General features: G+C 38.0%; 2 protein-coding genes across 3 annotated transcripts; one reads left to right on the top strand and one right to left on the bottom strand.

Moving 5' to 3' along the window:
• Positions 1 to 2,152: 2,152 nt before the first annotated feature.
• Positions 2,153 to 10,356, bottom strand: ephx5 (epoxide hydrolase 5). The gene is made up of 9 exons (XM_061910561.1): positions 10,136 to 10,356; positions 7,676 to 7,892; positions 7,394 to 7,574; positions 7,041 to 7,250; positions 5,871 to 6,000; positions 5,439 to 5,650; positions 3,090 to 3,198; positions 2,884 to 3,009; positions 2,153 to 2,816 (listed from the first exon to the last, which is right to left on the bottom strand). The coding sequence occupies exons 1-9, from the start codon at positions 10,156 to 10,158 to the stop codon at positions 2,615 to 2,617; spliced, it is 1,410 nt and encodes a 469-aa protein (XP_061766545.1). The 5' UTR covers positions 10,159 to 10,356; the 3' UTR covers positions 2,153 to 2,614.
• A 40-nt stretch (positions 10,357 to 10,396) lies between these two features.
• Positions 10,397 to 18,867, top strand: cst3 (cystatin C (amyloid angiopathy and cerebral hemorrhage)). Of its 2 annotated transcripts, none has more exons than XM_061910562.1 (3): positions 10,397 to 10,692; positions 12,859 to 12,969; positions 18,718 to 18,867. In XM_061910562.1, the coding sequence occupies exons 1-3, from the start codon at positions 10,492 to 10,494 to the stop codon at positions 18,850 to 18,852; spliced, it is 447 nt and encodes a 148-aa protein (XP_061766546.1). In that variant the 5' UTR covers positions 10,397 to 10,491; the 3' UTR covers positions 18,853 to 18,867. The 2 variants fall into 2 exon arrangements, with proteins under 2 accessions (XP_061766546.1, XP_061766547.1); XM_061910563.1 differs by lacking the exon at positions 18,718 to 18,867 and adding an exon at positions 15,834 to 16,239 and having other exon boundaries at positions 10,403 to 10,692.
• Positions 18,868 to 19,843: the final 976 nt, after the last annotated feature.

Raw genomic sequence — 19,843 nt, 5'->3', positions numbered from 1 at the left:
GTGCATGTGAATCACAATACAAATGTCCTTAGTTCAATCCCAGGCTCGGGATCTTTCTGTGTGGAGTTTTCATGTCCTCCCCGTGTTTGCGTGGGTTCCCCGGCTTCCTCCCACTTCCAAAGACATGCACCTGGGGATAAGTTGATTGGCAACACTAAATGGTCCCTAGTGTGTGAATGTGAGTGTGAATGTCTGTTTATCTGTGTTAGCCCTGTGATGAGGTAGCGACTTGTCCTGGATGTACCCCGCCTTCCGCCCGAATGCAGCTGAGATAGGCTGCAGCAACCCCGCGACCCCAAACGGGACAAGCGGTAGAAAATGGATAGATAGACTCTCCACCTCTGTTTCAAGTATTTCGGTCCTCACAAGGTAACTGAATGGTTTTGTGCTATACAGTGGGGCAAAAAAGTATTTAGTCAGCCCCCGATTGTGCAAGTTCTCCCGCTTAAAATGATGACAGTGGTCTGTAATTTTCATCATAGGTACACTTCAACTGTGAGAGACAGAAAGTGAAAAAAAATCCAGGAATTCACATTGTATGAATTTTTAAGAATTTATTTGTAAATTATGGTGGAAAATAAGTATTTGGTCAACCATTCAAAGCTCTCACTGATGGAAGGAGGTTTTGGCTCAAAATCTCACGATACATGGCCCCATTCATTCTTTCCTTAACACAGATCAATCGTCCTGTCCCCTTAGCAGAAAAACAGCCCAAAAGCATGATGTTTCCACCCCCATGCTTCACAGTAGGTATGGTGTTCTTGGAATGCAACTCAGTATTGTTCTTCCTCCAAACGAGTTGAGTTTATACCAAAAAGTTCTGTTTTGGTTTCATCTGACCACATGACAATCTCACAATCCTCTGCTGTATCATCCATGTATCCATTTTGGTATAAACTCGTGTTTGGAGGAAGAAGAATACTGAGTTCCATCTCAAGAACACCAAACCTACTGTGACGCATGGGGGTGGAAATATCATGTAATGTGAATTCCTGGATTTTTTTTTCACATTCTGTCTCTCACAGTTGAAGTGTACCTATGGTGAAAATTACAGACCTCTGTCATCATTTTAAGTCGGAGAACTTGCACAATCGGTGGCTGACTAAATACTTTTTTGCCCCACTGTATATATTTTTCAAACAAGAATGATTTGTGATCATTTTAAGTGGGAGAACTTGCACAATCGGTGGCTGACTGTAAATGGTAATGTTGCCTGTGAGTGTCCAGAGTGTAGTTGACCTTTGATACCATGTCAGCTGGAAAAGGCCCCCGCCCCCCTGAACAGGATAAGCAGTGTAAAACAAATAGATGGGATGGATTACGCCCTGTGATGAGGTAGCGACTTGTCCATTGTGTACCCCGCCTTCCGCCCGATTGTAGCTGAGATAAACGCCAGCACCCCCCGCGACCCCAAAAGGGAATAAGCGGTAGAAAATGGATGGATGGAGCTTAAGCCTAGCAAAATGTTCAAATTATCATTCTGTCCGTCTTCATATGCTATTTTTGTTGAGTGAATATACCTTATTTTTCAGAGTATAAGTCGCACCTGCCGAAAAGGCATAATACAGAAGGAAAAAAACATAAGTCTCACTGGAGTATAAGTCGCATTTTTTAGGGAAATTTATTTGATAAAACCCAACACCAAGAATAGACATTTGAAAGGCAATTTAAAATAAAGAATAGTGAACAGCCTGAATAAGTGTACGTTATATGATGCATAAATAACCAACTGAGAAGGTGCCTGGTATGTTGATGTAACATATTATGGTAAGAGTCATTAAATAACTGTAACATATAGAACATGCTATAAGTTTACCAAACAATCTGTCACTCCTAATCGCTAAATCCCATGAAATCTTATAAGTCTAGTCTCTTACGTGAATGAGCTAAATAATATTTGATATTTTACGGTAATGTGTGAATAATTTCACACATAAGTCGCTCCTGAGTATAAGTCACACCCCCGGCCAAAATATGAAAAAAAACTGACTTATAGTCCGAAAAATACGGTATGCAAGAAGAAGATTGCAGCAAACTGATGCAGGATTGTATCCTACTATACGGACAAAACAAACATGTCAGTAAGCATGTTTCAGTTTTCAAGTACTGTTTTGTTCTGTATCATTTTGCGAAATAACTTTCAAGGACAGGATGACAAGAAAAAATACTTTTATTAATAGTGCATTACATGTTTAAAGCATTGAATGTGTCAAAGCATAATATTGCTGTTATTTGGCTGCATTTAAGTGACAGTTCTGTCAGTTTAGAGTACAATTTAGTGCAAAGTAATGTAACACATGATTTTGGAGACAAAAATATGTGCAGGGGATATTTGGGACATTCATCAGTCAGCAATAAAACAATGTATCAACTACTGTAAACTATAAACTAACACCAAGCATACCCAATTTGAATGAACACCAAATTGTGCACCTTCAGATACAAAGCCATCCAATATTTTATTTAAAAAAAAATATTAAATAAAAAAAATACACATGATCCACAAAAGGAAATAAAAAATATGTACTGATTTATAAAAATAAAAAAGTCAAGATGCGTTTTAGTGTAAGCAAAAGTGCATAGGAATCCTTTTATGAAACACACGTACATTCATTCAAAGCTTCTCCAATTTTTTAACAAACTGGATGACATCAGTGGCGAAGAGCCGAGGCTCCTCAAAGGCAGCAAAGTGACCACCACGGGGCATGAACGTGTAGGAGACTATGTTAGTAAACCTGTTTTGGGCCCACGACTTAGGGCAGTGCATCAGCTCCATAGGGAAGGCCACCAGTCCAGTAGGAACAAATACCTTCATCCTGGAGAGAAATATTTTGTTCAACAAATGATTACATTTAAAAAACACATATGGTGATGTAAGCTTACCTTAAATCCACTCTTTTATCTAGATAACCCTTGAAGTTCTCTTTGTAGAAGCGCATGGATGAGACAATGGAGCCTGTGGTCCAGTAGATCATAATGTTTGTCAGAAGGTCATCCAGGCTAAATTTCCTACACACGCACACACAGTTAGTTACTACTGACATCATAAACCTTCATAAAATGAAAGAACATTAAATGTAGTCTTAGACCTTTCCAGCCCACCGTCTGCCAGGTTTCTGTATTCCATGTTAGTGGCTGTGGAGAATTTCTCCAGAATATAGGCAGCCAAGCCTACAGGTGAGTCATTCACCCCACAGCCTGGAAAAACAGCAGTCATGCTAGTTATTAAACCGCTCACAACAGCTTTGACACAAGATACTGGGAAGCCACCAAAGTTAACAGTTCAACCCATTTTTTTTCCTAACTGGAGCTGCTAGTAACGTTGGTTATGAACTGCCATAATTGATGTTGCTGTATTTCCTTTGAGTTAAGAAAAGTTAATGCTAGGTTATAAAATTACACATCTCACAGGTATAGTAGAAGGTTGTGGCACCAACTAAGCCGATAAGTGGGTCAACTTTGAAAATCCACGCGCTACCAACTTGACACTATGGCTCTCAACAAAGGGAATGCAGCATAAAACTACTGCATCATCACTAGGAACCATTTTATTTATTTTTTTTAATCTGAAGAGTAAGCATTATTCTGAATTTAGCAGCTCAAAAAGAGCACAAAGGCTGGTCGATAAAACCATCCCATCAGTCGGTATCCTGGTGATAGCGGAAATTGTAAATCACAGTTGTATGTTTTTATTTGAGCATGATAACACTCCAAGGCTCTCACAAAGTTTGCCATTATCAGTAGCAAAACCCAAAAAGTCATCGCTATGTTTTTGTTGTGCACATTTTGGTGGAAGCAAATGTGCATAGGAACCCTTTTATGAAACACACTCACTGTAAAATCAAAGCCCCCAGGAAAGAAGTGTAATTTTTTTAATTACAAACTGCAGTAAATATGACATGTTATCATGAATGTACCTGTTACATACATTCTTACAGCATGTTAATAAAACATTCTCGGAGCTTTTTAAGAGTGCTTTATAAGCATAATAGTTCGTATTGGCTGTATTGTTAGCCGCCTCTTAGTAGCCTCTCTGATTAATGCCCTCCTTGCCCAAGCTGAGTTTTGGTGGGTGGTTCTGTCTTGGCAGGTTAGTTGTGGTCACATGTTCTTTCCATTTGAAGATGATGGATTTGAGGGTGCTTTAAGGAATCATCAAATATGTGGATATTTCTTTAAAACCCAACCCTAACTGATGATGTGACTTCTGGAAGAAACGGATAGCACCAGAATATTTTGAGGGGCATCATAGTAAAGGGGGTGAATACATATGCTCAAGACAATTTTAATTTTTTTATTATCTTAAATCATTTTTTTATATATTTTTTTTCTCATTTCACTTCACCAACTTAGGTTATTTTGAGCAGATCCATCACACAAACTGCATATTTGAAAACATGTAAATTTCAGCTTGTAAAGCAACAAGTCAACGACATAGATAAAAAACCCAGGGGGTGAATACTTTTGCAAGGTGTTGTAAGTATTAATCATTTAAATCCTTTGTGTTTAGCCCTCAAAATCCTACTGTATCCAAGGAAATAAAAACAACAACACAATTATAGAGAAAATTAAAATGTCCCTCTAATTACTCCTGCATAAATTGTATACTGACACTACCTTTGGTATCAACACCACCAATTTAAAGGCCTACTGAAATGAGATTTTCTTACTTAAACAGGAATAGCAGGTCCATTCTATGTGTCATACTTGATCATTTCGCGATATTGCCATATTTTTGCTGTAAGGATTTAGTAGAGAACATCGACGATAAAGTTTGCAACTTTTGGTCGCTAATAGAAAAGCCCCGCGTTTACCGGAAGTATGTGCGCGTGACGTCACAAGTTGCAGGGCTCCACACATATTCACATTGTTTTTAATGGGAGCCACCTGCAGTAAGAGCAATTCGGACCGACAAGGCGACAATTTCCCAACTAATTTGAGCAAAGATGAAAGATTCGTGAATTAGGATATTGACAGGGAAGGACTAGGAAAAAAAAGTGACGGCTCCGGGCGGCGGCAATGTGAGCGTTTCAGATGTAATTATAATTACATCTGAAACGCTCACACTTTACTTTTTTTTTTTTTTTTTTTTAATGGTACGTGATAGAGATACTTAAACTAGAAAAATCAGTTTATTTGCCGTAGTGCAAGTGATTGTTAATAAGTTGATGGAGCGGCTCAACATTGTCTATGGAGACACATAATTAACTGCTAGCAGCTTGTCAGTCATGAATCTGGAATGGCTGATCACATACTTTTTCAGTTAAATCAGTCGATACATCCCTAGAGTTATTTCTCTCCTCCTGATTGATTATGCTAAAAAAGTAGTCTTGTGTCACGTCACGCAAGACAACAGTTCAAACACCAAGGGTTGTCCAATGTTCAAAGGTGGATTTTTGCATAAAATTTGGGTTGAATTCAACTAAAATGGTTCCTACCTGCTGTATCAGGTTTAGTAGCCTGAATGTGCATGTATCCTGTTTCCCTCAAAATTTCCCACACATTCTTTTCAAAGAATGGAAACAGGCGGCGAACATCTTCGCGACTCAGGCCCACCAAGAAGGGGAGATAAGAGCCAATCAGGATGGACATCATCACCTTGAGCCCTCTTCTCGATGAAAACATGTTTAAGTGGAGGCCTTTCACACATCTGAAAAAAACAGAGTTGAAAAATTTGGCAACAAAAATGACAAGCACAGCATGTTTCCATCGAGGAATGTGCAGGATCGGTGTCTTTAGCACACTGCAAGTACTGTCTGAGCATTTGGATAAGTTGTTGCAATGCTATCACAATGGAGCTTGTGTAGCGAAAATTCCAATGTGTTGATAACACAATGTTCACTGTTTGAAAAGAGTTGTTTCTTACTTACTGAGGTTTCATCTGCGCCATGTTGATGGTGATGAGAGAACCAAAGTCTCCTCCTTGCAGATAAAACTGGGAGAACCCTAAACGCTCCATCAGCTTCAGGAAAATTCTGGCGGCGGCAAGACTGTTAAAGCCTGGAACGAAGGACATGATTTTTTTAAAGGTGCGTTCACCCTCGTCATGCTGGGTTTGGCTAAAATCTTCCTGGTGTGTTTGCTCTGCTAGCACGGCTAGCTAGTGTGAACACAATCTTAAACCTGGTGTGCTCCAAAAGGACCCACATTCGTTGTATGTGAACTCTGGGGTTCAAATCTGAACACGACACAAACTACACAAAGACATTGACTGGCATTGAAATAACTTCTGATATCAAGTCACTTGTGCACAATATTCAAAGTTGTTCAGATGCCCCTGTTAAGTAAGCATAGAAGGTAGCTATGACAGGTCTACCTGGCTGGCCGCACCTATAAGAAAAGTTAATACATCACTGTGATCAAGAAGCCCTTCTGAATACTGCAGACGACATTTGAAACATGTCGTGGTAAAATAATAAATATACTATATCAGAATCTTGTCTGACTAGAAGAAACTAAACAGTTTAGTGTGTGAACATTCAAGGGGCTGTTCGCAACTTCCTTACGGTTACATTTTTCAAACCAAAAAAATTTAACAGCTGGCTTATGTTACCATTAGTTGTTTAACAGAACACATTTGTTTTAAAACAACCGGTATTTTTTTGCAATTTCTACATTTATGTAATAAAACTTTTTGACGCCCGGGAAAAATGATTGGTGTTTACTCACACTGTCTTGCCGACACGTATGTGCAGGGAGCACGTGCACACGTACAAAACCAGTTCTAGAGAAGCAACAAACTATTTCTAGTCATGTTGTGGTTATGATGGAAAACACAATGAATGATTGCTAACGATCCTAATCAATATTATTAGCAAACAACACCCAAAGCTAATGCGCGTGCACATGTTACGTAGGCACCTAACTACGTCATTATGTTGTAGAAGCCGTAATAGGGCGTGATATAACGCTTAAAATACATTGGAAAGTTAGCGGCCTCTAGGCATCCGTGTAAATGTTGCAAAGAGCCCCTAAATTGGAACCACCCCAAAGCACTGTTTGAATACATACGCTGTTTTTTTCCTGTTATGGACCAATACCTTGTTTATGAGGGGCTTCAGAGAAACCATAGCCAGGTATAGATGGACATATGACTTCAAAGGTGAGACCATTGTGGTTCTCTGTGAGAAGTGGCAGGATCTTGTAGAATTCAAAGAAAGAGCCTGGCCAGCCGTGGACAAGCATGAGTGGAACCACCTTTAGGTTCTTGTGTGTGGTAGGACGAACATGGATGAAATGCACGTCTATTCCTATTGAAAGAAGACAGCATTTGAAGATACATAAACACATAGTTCACTAAGAGATGGATTGAGTGCACACTAGAAAATAAAATGATACTATAGCAACATTTTTGTTTCCCAATGATGGTGCCTATTGCTCCTTTTTGCGGTACCTTCTATTTTGGTTTTGAAGTGTGGATACTTGTTAAGCATCGCCACTTGTTTTTTCCAATCAAACTCATGCCTCCAGTAGGAAGCCACACTCTTGAGGTACGTCGAATTGAACCCATATTGAAAAGTGGAATTTTCCAGAGGGTCAGCATAGCGGGTTTTGTCAATGCGTTCATGGAGGTCCTGTTGAATAAGGAATGTTTTTTTTAATTATTGCACTTATATATATCTAGTCAAGTCAAGATTTGTTTATATCATAATGTGTATGTGTCTCGTAAACAAACCTTGATTTCATCATCTGAGGTTTGTACCTCGAAGGAATTGATACTCTCATCCTCTGACCGTGGCTTATCTCCTGCTCCCCACCATCCTTCTCCAAGAGGAATAGTTTGGACTTTTTGGCGTCTTCTATGCAGAATGTACACCAGCGCAATGCCTGTAGCCACACCTGTCCCAATTACAATCTGCTTGTGAAACGCATCCAAACCAGTGAAGGAGTCTCTGCAGGACAAAAGGAACAAAGAATGAATTCGAATGACTAACTCGGAGGTCTTGAAGGCCACATTGGGTTATAAGAATTGTGCCAGGGAACGGGCTATCGACAGGGTTTCCCCTACATGCAAACGATCGTGGCGCAATTGATTGACTTGGGATATTGTATGAATGGATATACAAACCTTGTTTCCATATGAGTTGGGAAATTGTGTTAGATGTAAATATAAACAGAATACAATGATTTACAAATCTTTTTCAACCCATATTCAATTGAATGCACTACAAAGGCAAGATATTTGATGTTCAAAATCATAAATTTATATATTTTTTTGCAAATAAAAATTAACTTAGAATTTCATGGCTGCAACACGTGCCAAAGTAGTTGGGAAAGGGCATGTTCACCACTGTGTTACATCACCTTTTCTTTTAATAACACTCAATAAACGTTTGGAAACTGAGGAAACTAATTGTTGAAGCTTTGAAAGTGGAATTCTTTCCCATTCTTGTTTTATACAGAGCTTCAGTCGTTCAACAGGCCGGGGTATCCGCTGTCGTATTTTACGCTTCATAATGCGCCACACATTTTTGATGGGAGACAGGTCTGGACTGCAGGCGGGCCAGGAAAGTACCCGCACTCTTTATTTTTTATGAAGCCACGCTGTTGTAGCACTTGTCTTGCTGAAATAAGCAGGGGCGTCCATGATAACGTTGGGACCTTTCAGCATTAATGGTGCCTTCACAGATGTGTAAGTTACCCATGCCTTGGGCACTAATACACCCCCATACCATCACAGATGCTGGCTTTTGAACTCTGCGCCTATAACAATCCGAATGGTTATTTTCCTCTTTGTTCTGGAGGACACCACGTCCTCTGTTTGCAAATATAATTTGAAATGTGGACTCGTCAGACCACAGAACACCTTTCCACTTTGCATCAGTCCATCTTAGATGAGCTCGGGCCCAGCCAAGCCGGCGGCGTTTCAGGATATTGTTCATAAGTGGGTTTGGCTTTGCATAGTAGAGTTTTGTCAATCTATCTAGTCCCCCGCTCTCTCGCTCTCTCTCTGCCCCTCCCTCCTTCACTCACTCACTCACGAATGTTGCTGCGTGCGCACACCTTCACAATTTGTTTTGTATTCAACCCATCTAAACCCTGCACGTACATTGAAAATACACGCAACCTTGACACAAAACGCCAGGACATTTGAGGCATTTAAGAAACCCCGCCCCGACACCCCGGACAGTCCCTCAAAAGAGGACATTTCTGGGGAAAAGACGACATATGGTCAGTCTAATTTATATACATATTGACAGTTGCAAGTGGCTATCATTCTGTTTGACACTACTGCTATACATGGAGACAAAGCGTTTTGTTGTTATGGTCCACCTTACAGCTTTTTCTCTTTACGCCATGCCTGGGCAATTATTTTGACTTGGGGGCCACATTTAGAGAAACAAATGTGTCTTGGGGCCGGTATATCTATTTGAACATTGATACAAAACCTCACAATAATACCCTCCGACTTTCCGGTACAATATAATCTCACTAAAACACTAGTAACACAATAGGCAGATAAGGGATTTTCCAGAATTATCCTACTAAATGTGTCTAATCACATCTGAATCGCTCTCACTGCCCTCGCCTTTTTTTTTTTTTTCCAAGTCTCATTATCCTCATCCACAAATCTTTCATCCTCGCTCAAATTAATGGGGAAATTGTCGCTTTCTCGGTCCGAATCGCTCTAGCTGCTGGTGGCTATGATTGTAAACAATGTGAGGATGTGAGAGAGCCCTACAACCCGTGACGTCACGCGCACATCGTCTGCTACTTTCGGTACAGGCGAGGCTTTTATATCAGCGACCAAAAGTTGCGAACTTTATCGTCGATGTTCTCTACTACATCCTTTCAGCAAAAATATGGCAATATCGCGAAATGATGACACATAGAATGGACCTGCTATTCCCGTTTAAATAAGAAAATCTCATTTCAGTAGGCCTTTAAAGATCCAACAAAATATTTGGGAATGTCCGGCGGGCCAGATTGAAAAGCTTAACGGGCCTTAATTTGCCCAGACCTGCTTTACACTGTGCCTTGTGGCTCTACTGTATTTGAAATGTTTAAAAGTTTTCCTAAGTCTATTTTTATTTTCGAGCCAAAACTTTGGACTCCCCTTTTGCCGGAGCTAATTAAACCTAACACTTTTTTTAATTGTCGTGACATTCCGAGCTGCGGCATAAAGTTTACTTACTTCAAAAACTGCACTCGCTGCATTGTGTTCCAAAGGTGAACGCCCACGTGTAATTGCAGAGAGCAGGTTAAAAAACGGAAAAAAATTATTTTCTGGAAAACTAAATAATATATTTTAGCTTGGTAGCTAATGGAATGCGTTCAAAATGTACCAAAGTCTAGTCGATCTCCTCAAACGTCGACATCAGAACTAACACCCGCCCACAGACCACTGACCGGAAATAAAGATCGTCAACACGACGCTGATTGGTCGACACTAGAGCCAATCACATCCCGTGACGCAGCTGTTTTATACAGTACCCCAAAAGCGACGCTTGTTGTTTCCGCTGAGAGTTTGGGAAGTCAGCAAGTCTCGCCATGTTTTGGAGGGTCGCTTTTCTCGTCTTTGGGGCAGTTTGCGCCGTGGGTTTTGCCGGTTTTGTCGGGGGCTTCACAGATGGGGATGTCAACGACGAGCATGTGCAAAACGCCCTCAACTACGCCATCGTCGAACACAACAAGGCCTCGAACGATCTGTACCTCAGACAAGGGATCGAAGTGGTGAAAGTCCAACAGCAGGTTAGTGACCTCAGACCTCGGGCAAGGATTTAGTCCAGGGGTCACCAATCTTTTTGAAACCAAGAGCTACTTCTTGGGTACTGATTAATGCGAAGGGCTACCAGTTTGATACACACTTAAATGAATTGCCTGAAATAGCAAATTTGCTCAATTTACATTTAATAAATAAATCTATATATATATATATATAAATTGATATTTCTGTCTGTCATTCCGTCATACATTTTTTTTCTTTTTACGGAAGGTTTTTTGTAGAGAATAAATTATGAAAAAACACTTAATTGAACGGTTTAAAAGAGGAGAAAACAGGAAAAAAATGAAAATTACATCTTGAAATATAGTTTATCTTCAATTTCCACTCTTTAAAATTCACAATTCAACCGAAAAAAAGAAGAGAAAAACTAGCTAATTCGAATCTTTTTGAAAAAATTAAAAAAATAATTAATGGAACATCATTAGTCATTTTTCCTGATTAAGATTAATTTTAGAATTTTGATGACATGTTTTAAATAGGTTAAAATCCAATCTGCAGTTTGTTAGAACAGTGGTTCTCAAATGGGGGTACACGTACCCCTGGGGGTACTTAAAGGTATGCCAAGGGGTACGTGAGATTTTTTTTTTTAAATATTCTAAAAGTAGCAACAATTCAACAATTTTTCATAAATATATTTATTGAATAATACTTCAACAAAATATGAATGTAAGTTCATAAACTGTGAAAAGAAATGCCATCCATCCCATCCATTTTCTACCGCTTATTCCCTTTCGGGGTCGCGGGGGGCGCTGGCGCCTATCTCAGTTACAATCGGGCGGAAGGCAGGGTACACCCTGGACAAGTTGCCACCTCATCGCAGGGCCAACACAGATAGACAGACAACATTCACACACTAGGGCCAATTTAGTGTTGCCAATCAACCTATGCAATATTCAGTGTTGACAGCTAGATTTTCTGTGGACATGTTTCATAAATATTGATGTTAAAGATTTCTTTTTTTGTGAAGAAATGTTTAGAATTAAGTTCATGAATCCAGATGAATCTCTATTACAATCCCCAAATAGGGCACTGTGAGTTGGTGATTACTTAAAGTTTTTAGATATTTTTATATCTTTTTTTCCAAATAGTTCAAGAAAGACCACTACAAATGAGCAATATTTTGCACTGTTATACAATTTAATAAATCAGAAACTGATGACATAGTGCTTTATTTGACTTCTTTATCTATTTTTTTCCACCAAAAATACTTTGCTCTAATTAGGGGGTACTTGAATTAAAAAAAATGTTCACAAGGGGTACATCACTGAAAAAAGGCTGAGAACCACTGTCTTAGAATATATAACGAATTGGACCAAGCTATATTTCTAACAGAGACAAATCATTATTTATTCTACATTTTCCAGAACAAAAATTTTTCAAGAAACTCAAAAGACTTTGAAATAAGTTTTAAATTTGATTCTAAAGATTTTCTAGATTTGCCAGAATATTTGTATTTTTTTTATTTGAATCATAATACGTTTTAAGAAATATTTCACAAATATTCTTCGTCGGAAAAACAGAAGCTAAAATGTAGAATTAAATTAAAATTTATTTATTATTCTTTACAATAAAAAAAAATACATGAACATTGATTTAAATTGTCAGGAAGGAAGATGAAGGAATTTAAAAAGATATATGTGTTTAAAAATCCTAAAATCATTTTTAAGGTTGTGTTTTTTCTCTAAAATTGTCTTGTGAAACTAATAAGAAGCAAAGTAAAAAAAAAAAAGGGATTTATTTAAACAAGTGAAGCTCAAGTCTATAAAATATTTTCTTAGATTTTCAAATTCTATTTGAGTTTTGTTTCTCTTAGAATCAAAAATGTCGAGCAAAGCGAGACCAGCTTGGTAGTAAATAAATACAATTTAAAAAATAAAGGCAGCTCACTGGTAAGTGCTGCTATTTGAGCTATTTTTAGAACAGGCCAGCGGGCGACCCATCTGGTCCTTATGGGCGACCTGGTGTCCGTGGGCACCGCGTTGGTGACCCCTGATTTAGTCAATAGCTCGTCATTAGTTGCGTAAATAAAACAGCATTTGAACGACTGGTTTCCCATTATTTACCTTGCAGCTACGACTGTTTTTCTGTACATAAAATCTTATTGTTTTTTTTTTTAAATGCTCTTGTTGCAGGTTGTCAGTGGCATGAAGTACATAATTACTGTGAAAATGGCGAGAACCTCTTGCAGGAAGGGTGGCGCACAGGAACAATGCGAAGTCTTCCAAGACCCAGAAAAGGCTAAGGTGAGATTCTTGATAATAGTTATGATTTTTTTTTGTATGTGTATTATGGATTATGACACGCTTTGTTGAATTTTGCCTGTGGCTAGATTGTCAAATGTTGGCTGTTTTATATAACTATATAAGTTAAAGGCCTACTGAAATGTGATTTTCTTATTTAAACGGGGATAGCAGTTCCATTCTATGTGTCATACTTGATCATTTCGCGATATTGTCATATTTTTGCTGAAAGGATTTAGTAGAGAACATCGACAATAGAGTTCGCATCTTTTGGTCGCTATTAAAAACAGCCTCGCCTGTACCGGAAGTAGCAGACGATGTGCACGTGACGTCACGGGTTGTGGAGCTCCTCACATTGTTTGCAATCATGGTCACCAGCAGCGAGAGCGATTCGGACCTAGAAAGCAACTATTTCACCATTAATTTGAGCGAGGATGAAAGATTCGTGGATGAGGATAGTGAGAGTGAAGGACTAGAGAGAAAAAAAAAAAAGAAGAGAGGGCAGAAGGAGCGATTCAGATGTTATTAGACACATTTACTAGGATAATTCTGGAAAATCCCTTATCTGCTTATTGTGTTACTAGTGTTTTAGTGAGATTATATAGTCGTACCTGAAAGTCGGAGGGGTGTGGGGACCGCCAGTGTCTCTGGGGGAAGCCACAGAGGAGACAAGAGAGTCACAGCTGCCTCTTTGACAGATGCACGATAAACGATGCAAGCTCCGCTCATGTCTACGGTAAGAGCCGACTTATTACCACAATTTTCTCACCGAAACCTGCCGGTTGACATGTGGTAGAGAACCATGTTCGCTTGACCGCTCTGTTCCATAGTAAAGCTTCACCTTCAGGAATGTAAACAAGGAAACACTGGCTGTTTGTGTTGCTATAGGCAGCCGCAATACACCGCTTCCCATCTATATCTTTCTTTTTTGACGTCTCCATTATTAATTGAACAAATTGCAAAAGATTCAGCAACACAGATGTCCAGAATACTGTGTAATTATGCGATTAAAGCAGACAAGTTATAGCTGGGATCGGGCTGGAACAAAATGTCCGCTAGAATCCGAGACATCACGCGCACATGTCATCATACCAACGTTTTCAACAGGATACTTTGCGCAAAATTTAAAACTGCAATTTAGTAAACTAAAAAGGCCGAATTGGCATGTGTTGCAATGTTAAGATTTCATCATTGATATTTAAACTATCAGACAGCGTGGTCGGTAGTAGTGGGTTTCAGTAGGCCTTTAAAGTACCACTGATAGTCACACACACACACTAGGTGTGGTGAAATTAGCCTCTGCATTATACCCATCCCCTTGTTCCACCCCCTGGGAGGTGAGGGGAGCAGTGAGCAGCAGCAGTGGCCGCACTCTGGAATCATTTGGTTGATTTAACCCCCAATTCCAACCTTTGATGCAGAGTACCAAGCAGGGAGGTAATGGGTCCCATTTTTATAGTCTTTGGTATGACTCAGCCGGGGTTTGAACTCGCGACCTACCGATCTCAGGGCGGACACTCTCACCACAAAAATGATATTTTATTCACAAATTGTTGCAATTTGTTACAAAATTCTGTCATTTCACTTGCATTAGTTTGCGTAAAATGGATGGTTTTGACTCTATTTGGCATGAAACAAAGCAGAGAAGTGAGTTGACTACATTACTTTTCAATTCCTTGTGCAGGTCTAGATGAATGTTCTTTAATGTTTACCTCATTTTGATGCAAACAATCGCCATCTTTGGCAGGGCATGTTTTTAAAGCACTGCTTGCAATGTGGCTAAAGCGTCACCTTGATCGATAGGTTTGAAGCTCTAATATTATATCTCACCAATGGCGGGCCATGCGTTTCCCATCTAGGCCTTAAGTGATGTCCGACTTCAATGATTACCTCTCAAAATACCGTCATTTATATCACCATTGCTGGAGAAATACTATACAGAAACACATGTACGCACTACTGGGCATTGAATCACCACCAACAATGTACAAAACGGGTTAATTTCTGGCACGTTTAAAAATCAATAAACCTGCATCAGAATAGTTTTAATTGCCTTTGTTTGAGAACGGGTTCACAAACTCAAAATTTTTCTCAGTGCAACATAAAACATATAACACAGAATAGGCAATAAAATGAGTTGTGTCTGAGCTATCTAATCTTATTATTGTACATGTCCATGATGGCCAAAGGGGAAAAACTGATCAGGTGGTGGGAGGTGTGGGTTTGCATGGACCTAGTCAGCAATTAAAACATATCTTATATGGTATTGTCAAAATTAAAATTGCAAAAAACAAACTAAACGTGAAATAATAAAGATATAAAATATTTGAACTCACAATTTGTAGCACCCATTCGAATTTCCGGGGTTGGCTGACATTGTTTCACAAGATGTAATTTATCTTTGAATATCCTTCTTGAAAATGGTGTTGTCTCGTCTAATCATAAAAGATACAGACAAGCCGTGTTTCGGCTAAGTTCTTAAAGTTTACTGCACAGCGTGCTCATCAAAAACATCTAGTTGTTGGAATATGGGTTCATTGAGGGGGGCGACACAGTCAAAGTAGAGGTATGTAAATAAAACCAATCACAAAAAACGGCTCATCCAGTGCAAAAAAATGAAAAAAAATTAAAAATCAATGCAAAATGTTGACCAAAAAACACTTATATTTTATGTAGACCTCTAAGTGTTTTAAATGTGGAATGCGATCATAATGGAACCCCTTTAACCGCTGTTTATCTTTCATAAATTGTGTCTGACATTTTCTTGTTATTTCTGTGAGAAATTAGTTAAAAAGAGGAAGTGGTGTGTCATGTGAATAGGGAAAAAAACATTTCTCTTATTTATATTTTGCATGTTGTTTCCACAGCCCTACATGTGCACATTCAGTGTGTGGAGCCGTCCATGGATGCATTTCATGCAGCTGATAGACACAAAGTGCTAGGAAATGAACCACGAAGGAAACCTTCAATGTTTCAGATTACTATCGTCACCATTGTGTCGTCAATGTTTCCTGTAATTGAACCACAAAATACTTCTTTATTCTGCTAACAGTGTTTTTTTTTAGATTTTAGAATCGATGTAAGAATCTATGCAGTATTATTTTTGATCTTCCGAGTGAAACGAACTAACTACGAATAGATGTGCACTTCTTTGCTGAATAGCATTTTATGAGCAAAATGTCTTTCATAATAAAATTAAAGCACCTTTAAACAATTGTACCCCTGTATGAATCAGTCTTTCGAGGCACAATTAAATATATAATGATCATTTGAGTATTTTGTGCTGTGTGTGTGATACTTGCAACCACTATGAAATAATGAAAATAATTAGTTTACAGCAGGGATATTCAAGTAAATAGTTTTGGGGGCCACGTTTACAGAAAGCTAAGTACCAGGGGGTTGGACTTCTCCTTTTTATGGTATTCATATTTTGTATATACCTGAGAACAAGTGTCCTCTACATTTGACATGAGATTTTTTTTTTTTTTGCTTCATGCTGATAGACTTGGATTGGGAGGAAGTTAGAATTATGTTTGTGTTTCAGAAATATATCTTGATTTTAAATACCACCAACATATTAGATATTTTTTACCAAAATTAAAATGTGTTATGCAACAATCGTTTAAACATTATTACATATAATATTGGAGTCATGTTGATTGTATGGTTTAGTTTAGGTTATAGGCCGCATTCTGCAGTTAAAAAAGATAAACAATTAGTTTCAAAGGGGTGCTAAATGTTTAAAGCTATTAATGCCAAGGTTTTTTCCATCTTCCCATACTACTTTTTAAATTTTAAGTGTCTACTTTTTATCATTGTAAGATTTTTAGGAAAATATATTTAGTTTATTTTTCATATTACAAGATTTTTGATTGATGTCTTGTGAACGATTTCCCTTGTGGATCATTAAAGTTTGTCTAAATAAATACAGTTAATGTTTAATACACATATTTTTAATATTTAACACAATATTTTTCATTGCCCATCACTATATTGTTGGAATATTGATAGTTTTCTTGTTGTGATGTCCACTTGTTATACATACAGAAATGCACACACACACATACTGTATATACATTAATACATACAGACATTAATACGTACATACATATATACAAATGCATATATAGATATATATATATATATTAGGGGTGTGGGAAAAAATTGAATCGAATACGTTGTGCAATTCAAAATCGATTCTCATTGTCAAAAAATCTTTTTTTTTTCATTCCAACAAACCACTACACAGCAATACAATAACAATGCAATCCAATTCCAAAACCAAACCTGACCCAGCAACACTCAGAACTGCAATAAACAGAGCAATTGAGAAGACACAGAACACCAAAAGTAGTGAAACAAAAATGAATATTAACAAGAGTATCAATATTAGTTATAATTTCTGCATAGCAGTTATTAAAAATCCCTCGTTGACATTATCATTAGACATTTATAAAAATTAAAAAAAGAATAGTGTCACAGTGGCTTACACTTGCATCAAATCTCATAAGCTTGACAACACACTGTGTCCAATATTTTCACAAAGATAAAATAAGTCATATTTTTGGTTCGTTTAATAGTTAAAACAAATTTACATTATTGCAATCAGTTGATAAAACATTGTCCTTTACAATTATAAAAGCTTTTTTTTTTTTAATCTACTACCCTGCTTGCATGTCAGCAGACTGGGGTAGATCCTGCTGAAATCCTACATATTGAATGAATACAGAATTGTTTGAATCGGAAAAATATCGTTTTTGAATCGAGAATCGAATCGAATCGGAAAAAATCGAAATATTATCGAAATGTGACCCAAGAATCGATATTGAATCGACTCGTGGGACACCCAAAGATTCGCAGCCCTAAAATATATATATATATATGTATATATATATATATATATATATATATATATATATATATATATATACTTGTACACACACTAGGGTTGTACAGTACACTGGTATTAGTATAGTACCGTGATACTAATGAATCATATTTTGTACTATACCGCCTTTAAAAAGTACCCCTAATGACGCCGATGGATCTATACCTGACATCCACTGTAATGATACCAAGTACAGGAGTGTATCTAGTCGATACGACTATTATTAAATAAAAGTTGTATTATGTTCATAAACTCAGGAAATATGTCCCTGGACACATGAAGACTTTGAATATGACCAATGTATGATCCTGAAACTACTTAGTATCAGTTGATACCATAATTTGTGGTATAATCCAAAACTAATGTAAAGTATCAAACAACAGCAGGATAAGGGATTATTGCGTTTTAACAGAAGTGTAGATAGAACATGTTAAAAGAGAAAGAAAGCAGAGATTAACAGTAAATAAAAATGTGGCTTAATAATCAATTTTTACAGCTTGTCACTCATAATGTTGACAAAATAATAGAATGATAAATGACACAATATGTTACTGCATATGTCAGCAGACTAATTAGGAGCAATTGTTTGCTTACTACTAAAAGACAAGTTGGCTCGTATGTTCACTATTTTATTTAAGAACAGAAACCTCATCGCAGGGCCAACACAGATAGACAGACAACATTCACACATTAGGGCCAATTTAGTGTTGCCAATCAACTTATCCCCAGGTGCATATATATATATATATATATATATATGTCTTGATTGGATTATCCAGAGAATAGTGCTCGATACCGTGGTAGAGCGCAATATGTAGGTGTGGCGCCTTTCTGGATGTTGTTGATAGTTATATATCATCCAGATCTATCATCCCTCAACAAGCGCAGTGAAATCATTTCAACATGCCGCCACAGACGGAAACACCTCCTCGGTAACACATGAGCCAATCACCACACCCTACACCTGCTTGTACCCACCCACTCTGTGCCCTATATAAACCATTGTATGTGAATGCTTCCATTAAAATCTCCTGATGATTGAGGGAACCCCTCATGAAACAGTTATGTAGAGATGAAGTAGTCTTGTGATTTTTCCCACACCTACATATATATATATATACAAACCCCGTTTCCATATGAGTTGGGAAATTGTGTTAGATGTAAATATAAACGGAAGACAATGATTTGCAAATCATTTTCAACCCATATTCAGTTGAATGCACTACAAACACATTTGATGTTCAAACTCATAAACTTAATTTTTTTTTTGCAAATAGTTAACTTAGAATTTCATGGCTGCAACACATGCCAAAGTAGTTGGGAAAGGGCATGTTCACTACTGTGTTACATCACCTTTTTTTAACAACACTCAATAAACATTTGGGAACTGAGGAAACTAATTGTTGAAGCTTTGAAAGTGGAATTTTTTCCCGTTCTTGTTTTATGTAGAGCTTCAGTCGTTCAACAGTCCGGGGTCTCCACTGTCGTATTTTACGCTTCATAAAGCGCCACACATTTTTGATGGGAGACATGTCTGGACTGCAGCCGGGCCAGGAAAGTACCCGCACTCTTTTTTCGAAGCCACACTGTTGTAATACATGCTTAATGTGGCTTGGCATTGTCTTGCTGAAATAAGCAGGGGCGTCCATGAAACAGACGGCGCTTAGATGGCAACATATGTTGTTCAAAAACCTGTATGTACCTTTCAGCATTAATAGTGCCTTCACAAATGTTTAAGTTACCCATGCCTTGGGAACTAATGCACCCCAATATCATCACAGATGCTGGCTTTTGAACTTTGCGTCAATAGCAGTCTGGATGGTTCGCTTCCCCTTTGGTCCGGATGACACGATGTCGAATATTTCCAAAAACAATTTAAAATGTGGACTCGTCAGACCACAAAACACTTTTCACTCTTGCATCAGTCCATCTTAGATGATCTCGGGGCCAGATAAGCCGGCGCCTTTCTGGATGTTGTTGATAAATGGT

Source organism: Nerophis ophidion, linkage group LG09 (genome assembly GCF_033978795.1).
Source record: "Nerophis ophidion isolate RoL-2023_Sa linkage group LG09, RoL_Noph_v1.0, whole genome shotgun sequence".
Lineage (NCBI taxonomy): Eukaryota > Metazoa > Chordata > Actinopteri > Syngnathiformes > Syngnathidae > Nerophis > Nerophis ophidion.
The sequence above is the reverse complement of the archived record's forward strand: the minus strand, read 5'-3'. Positions and strand labels throughout refer to the sequence as shown.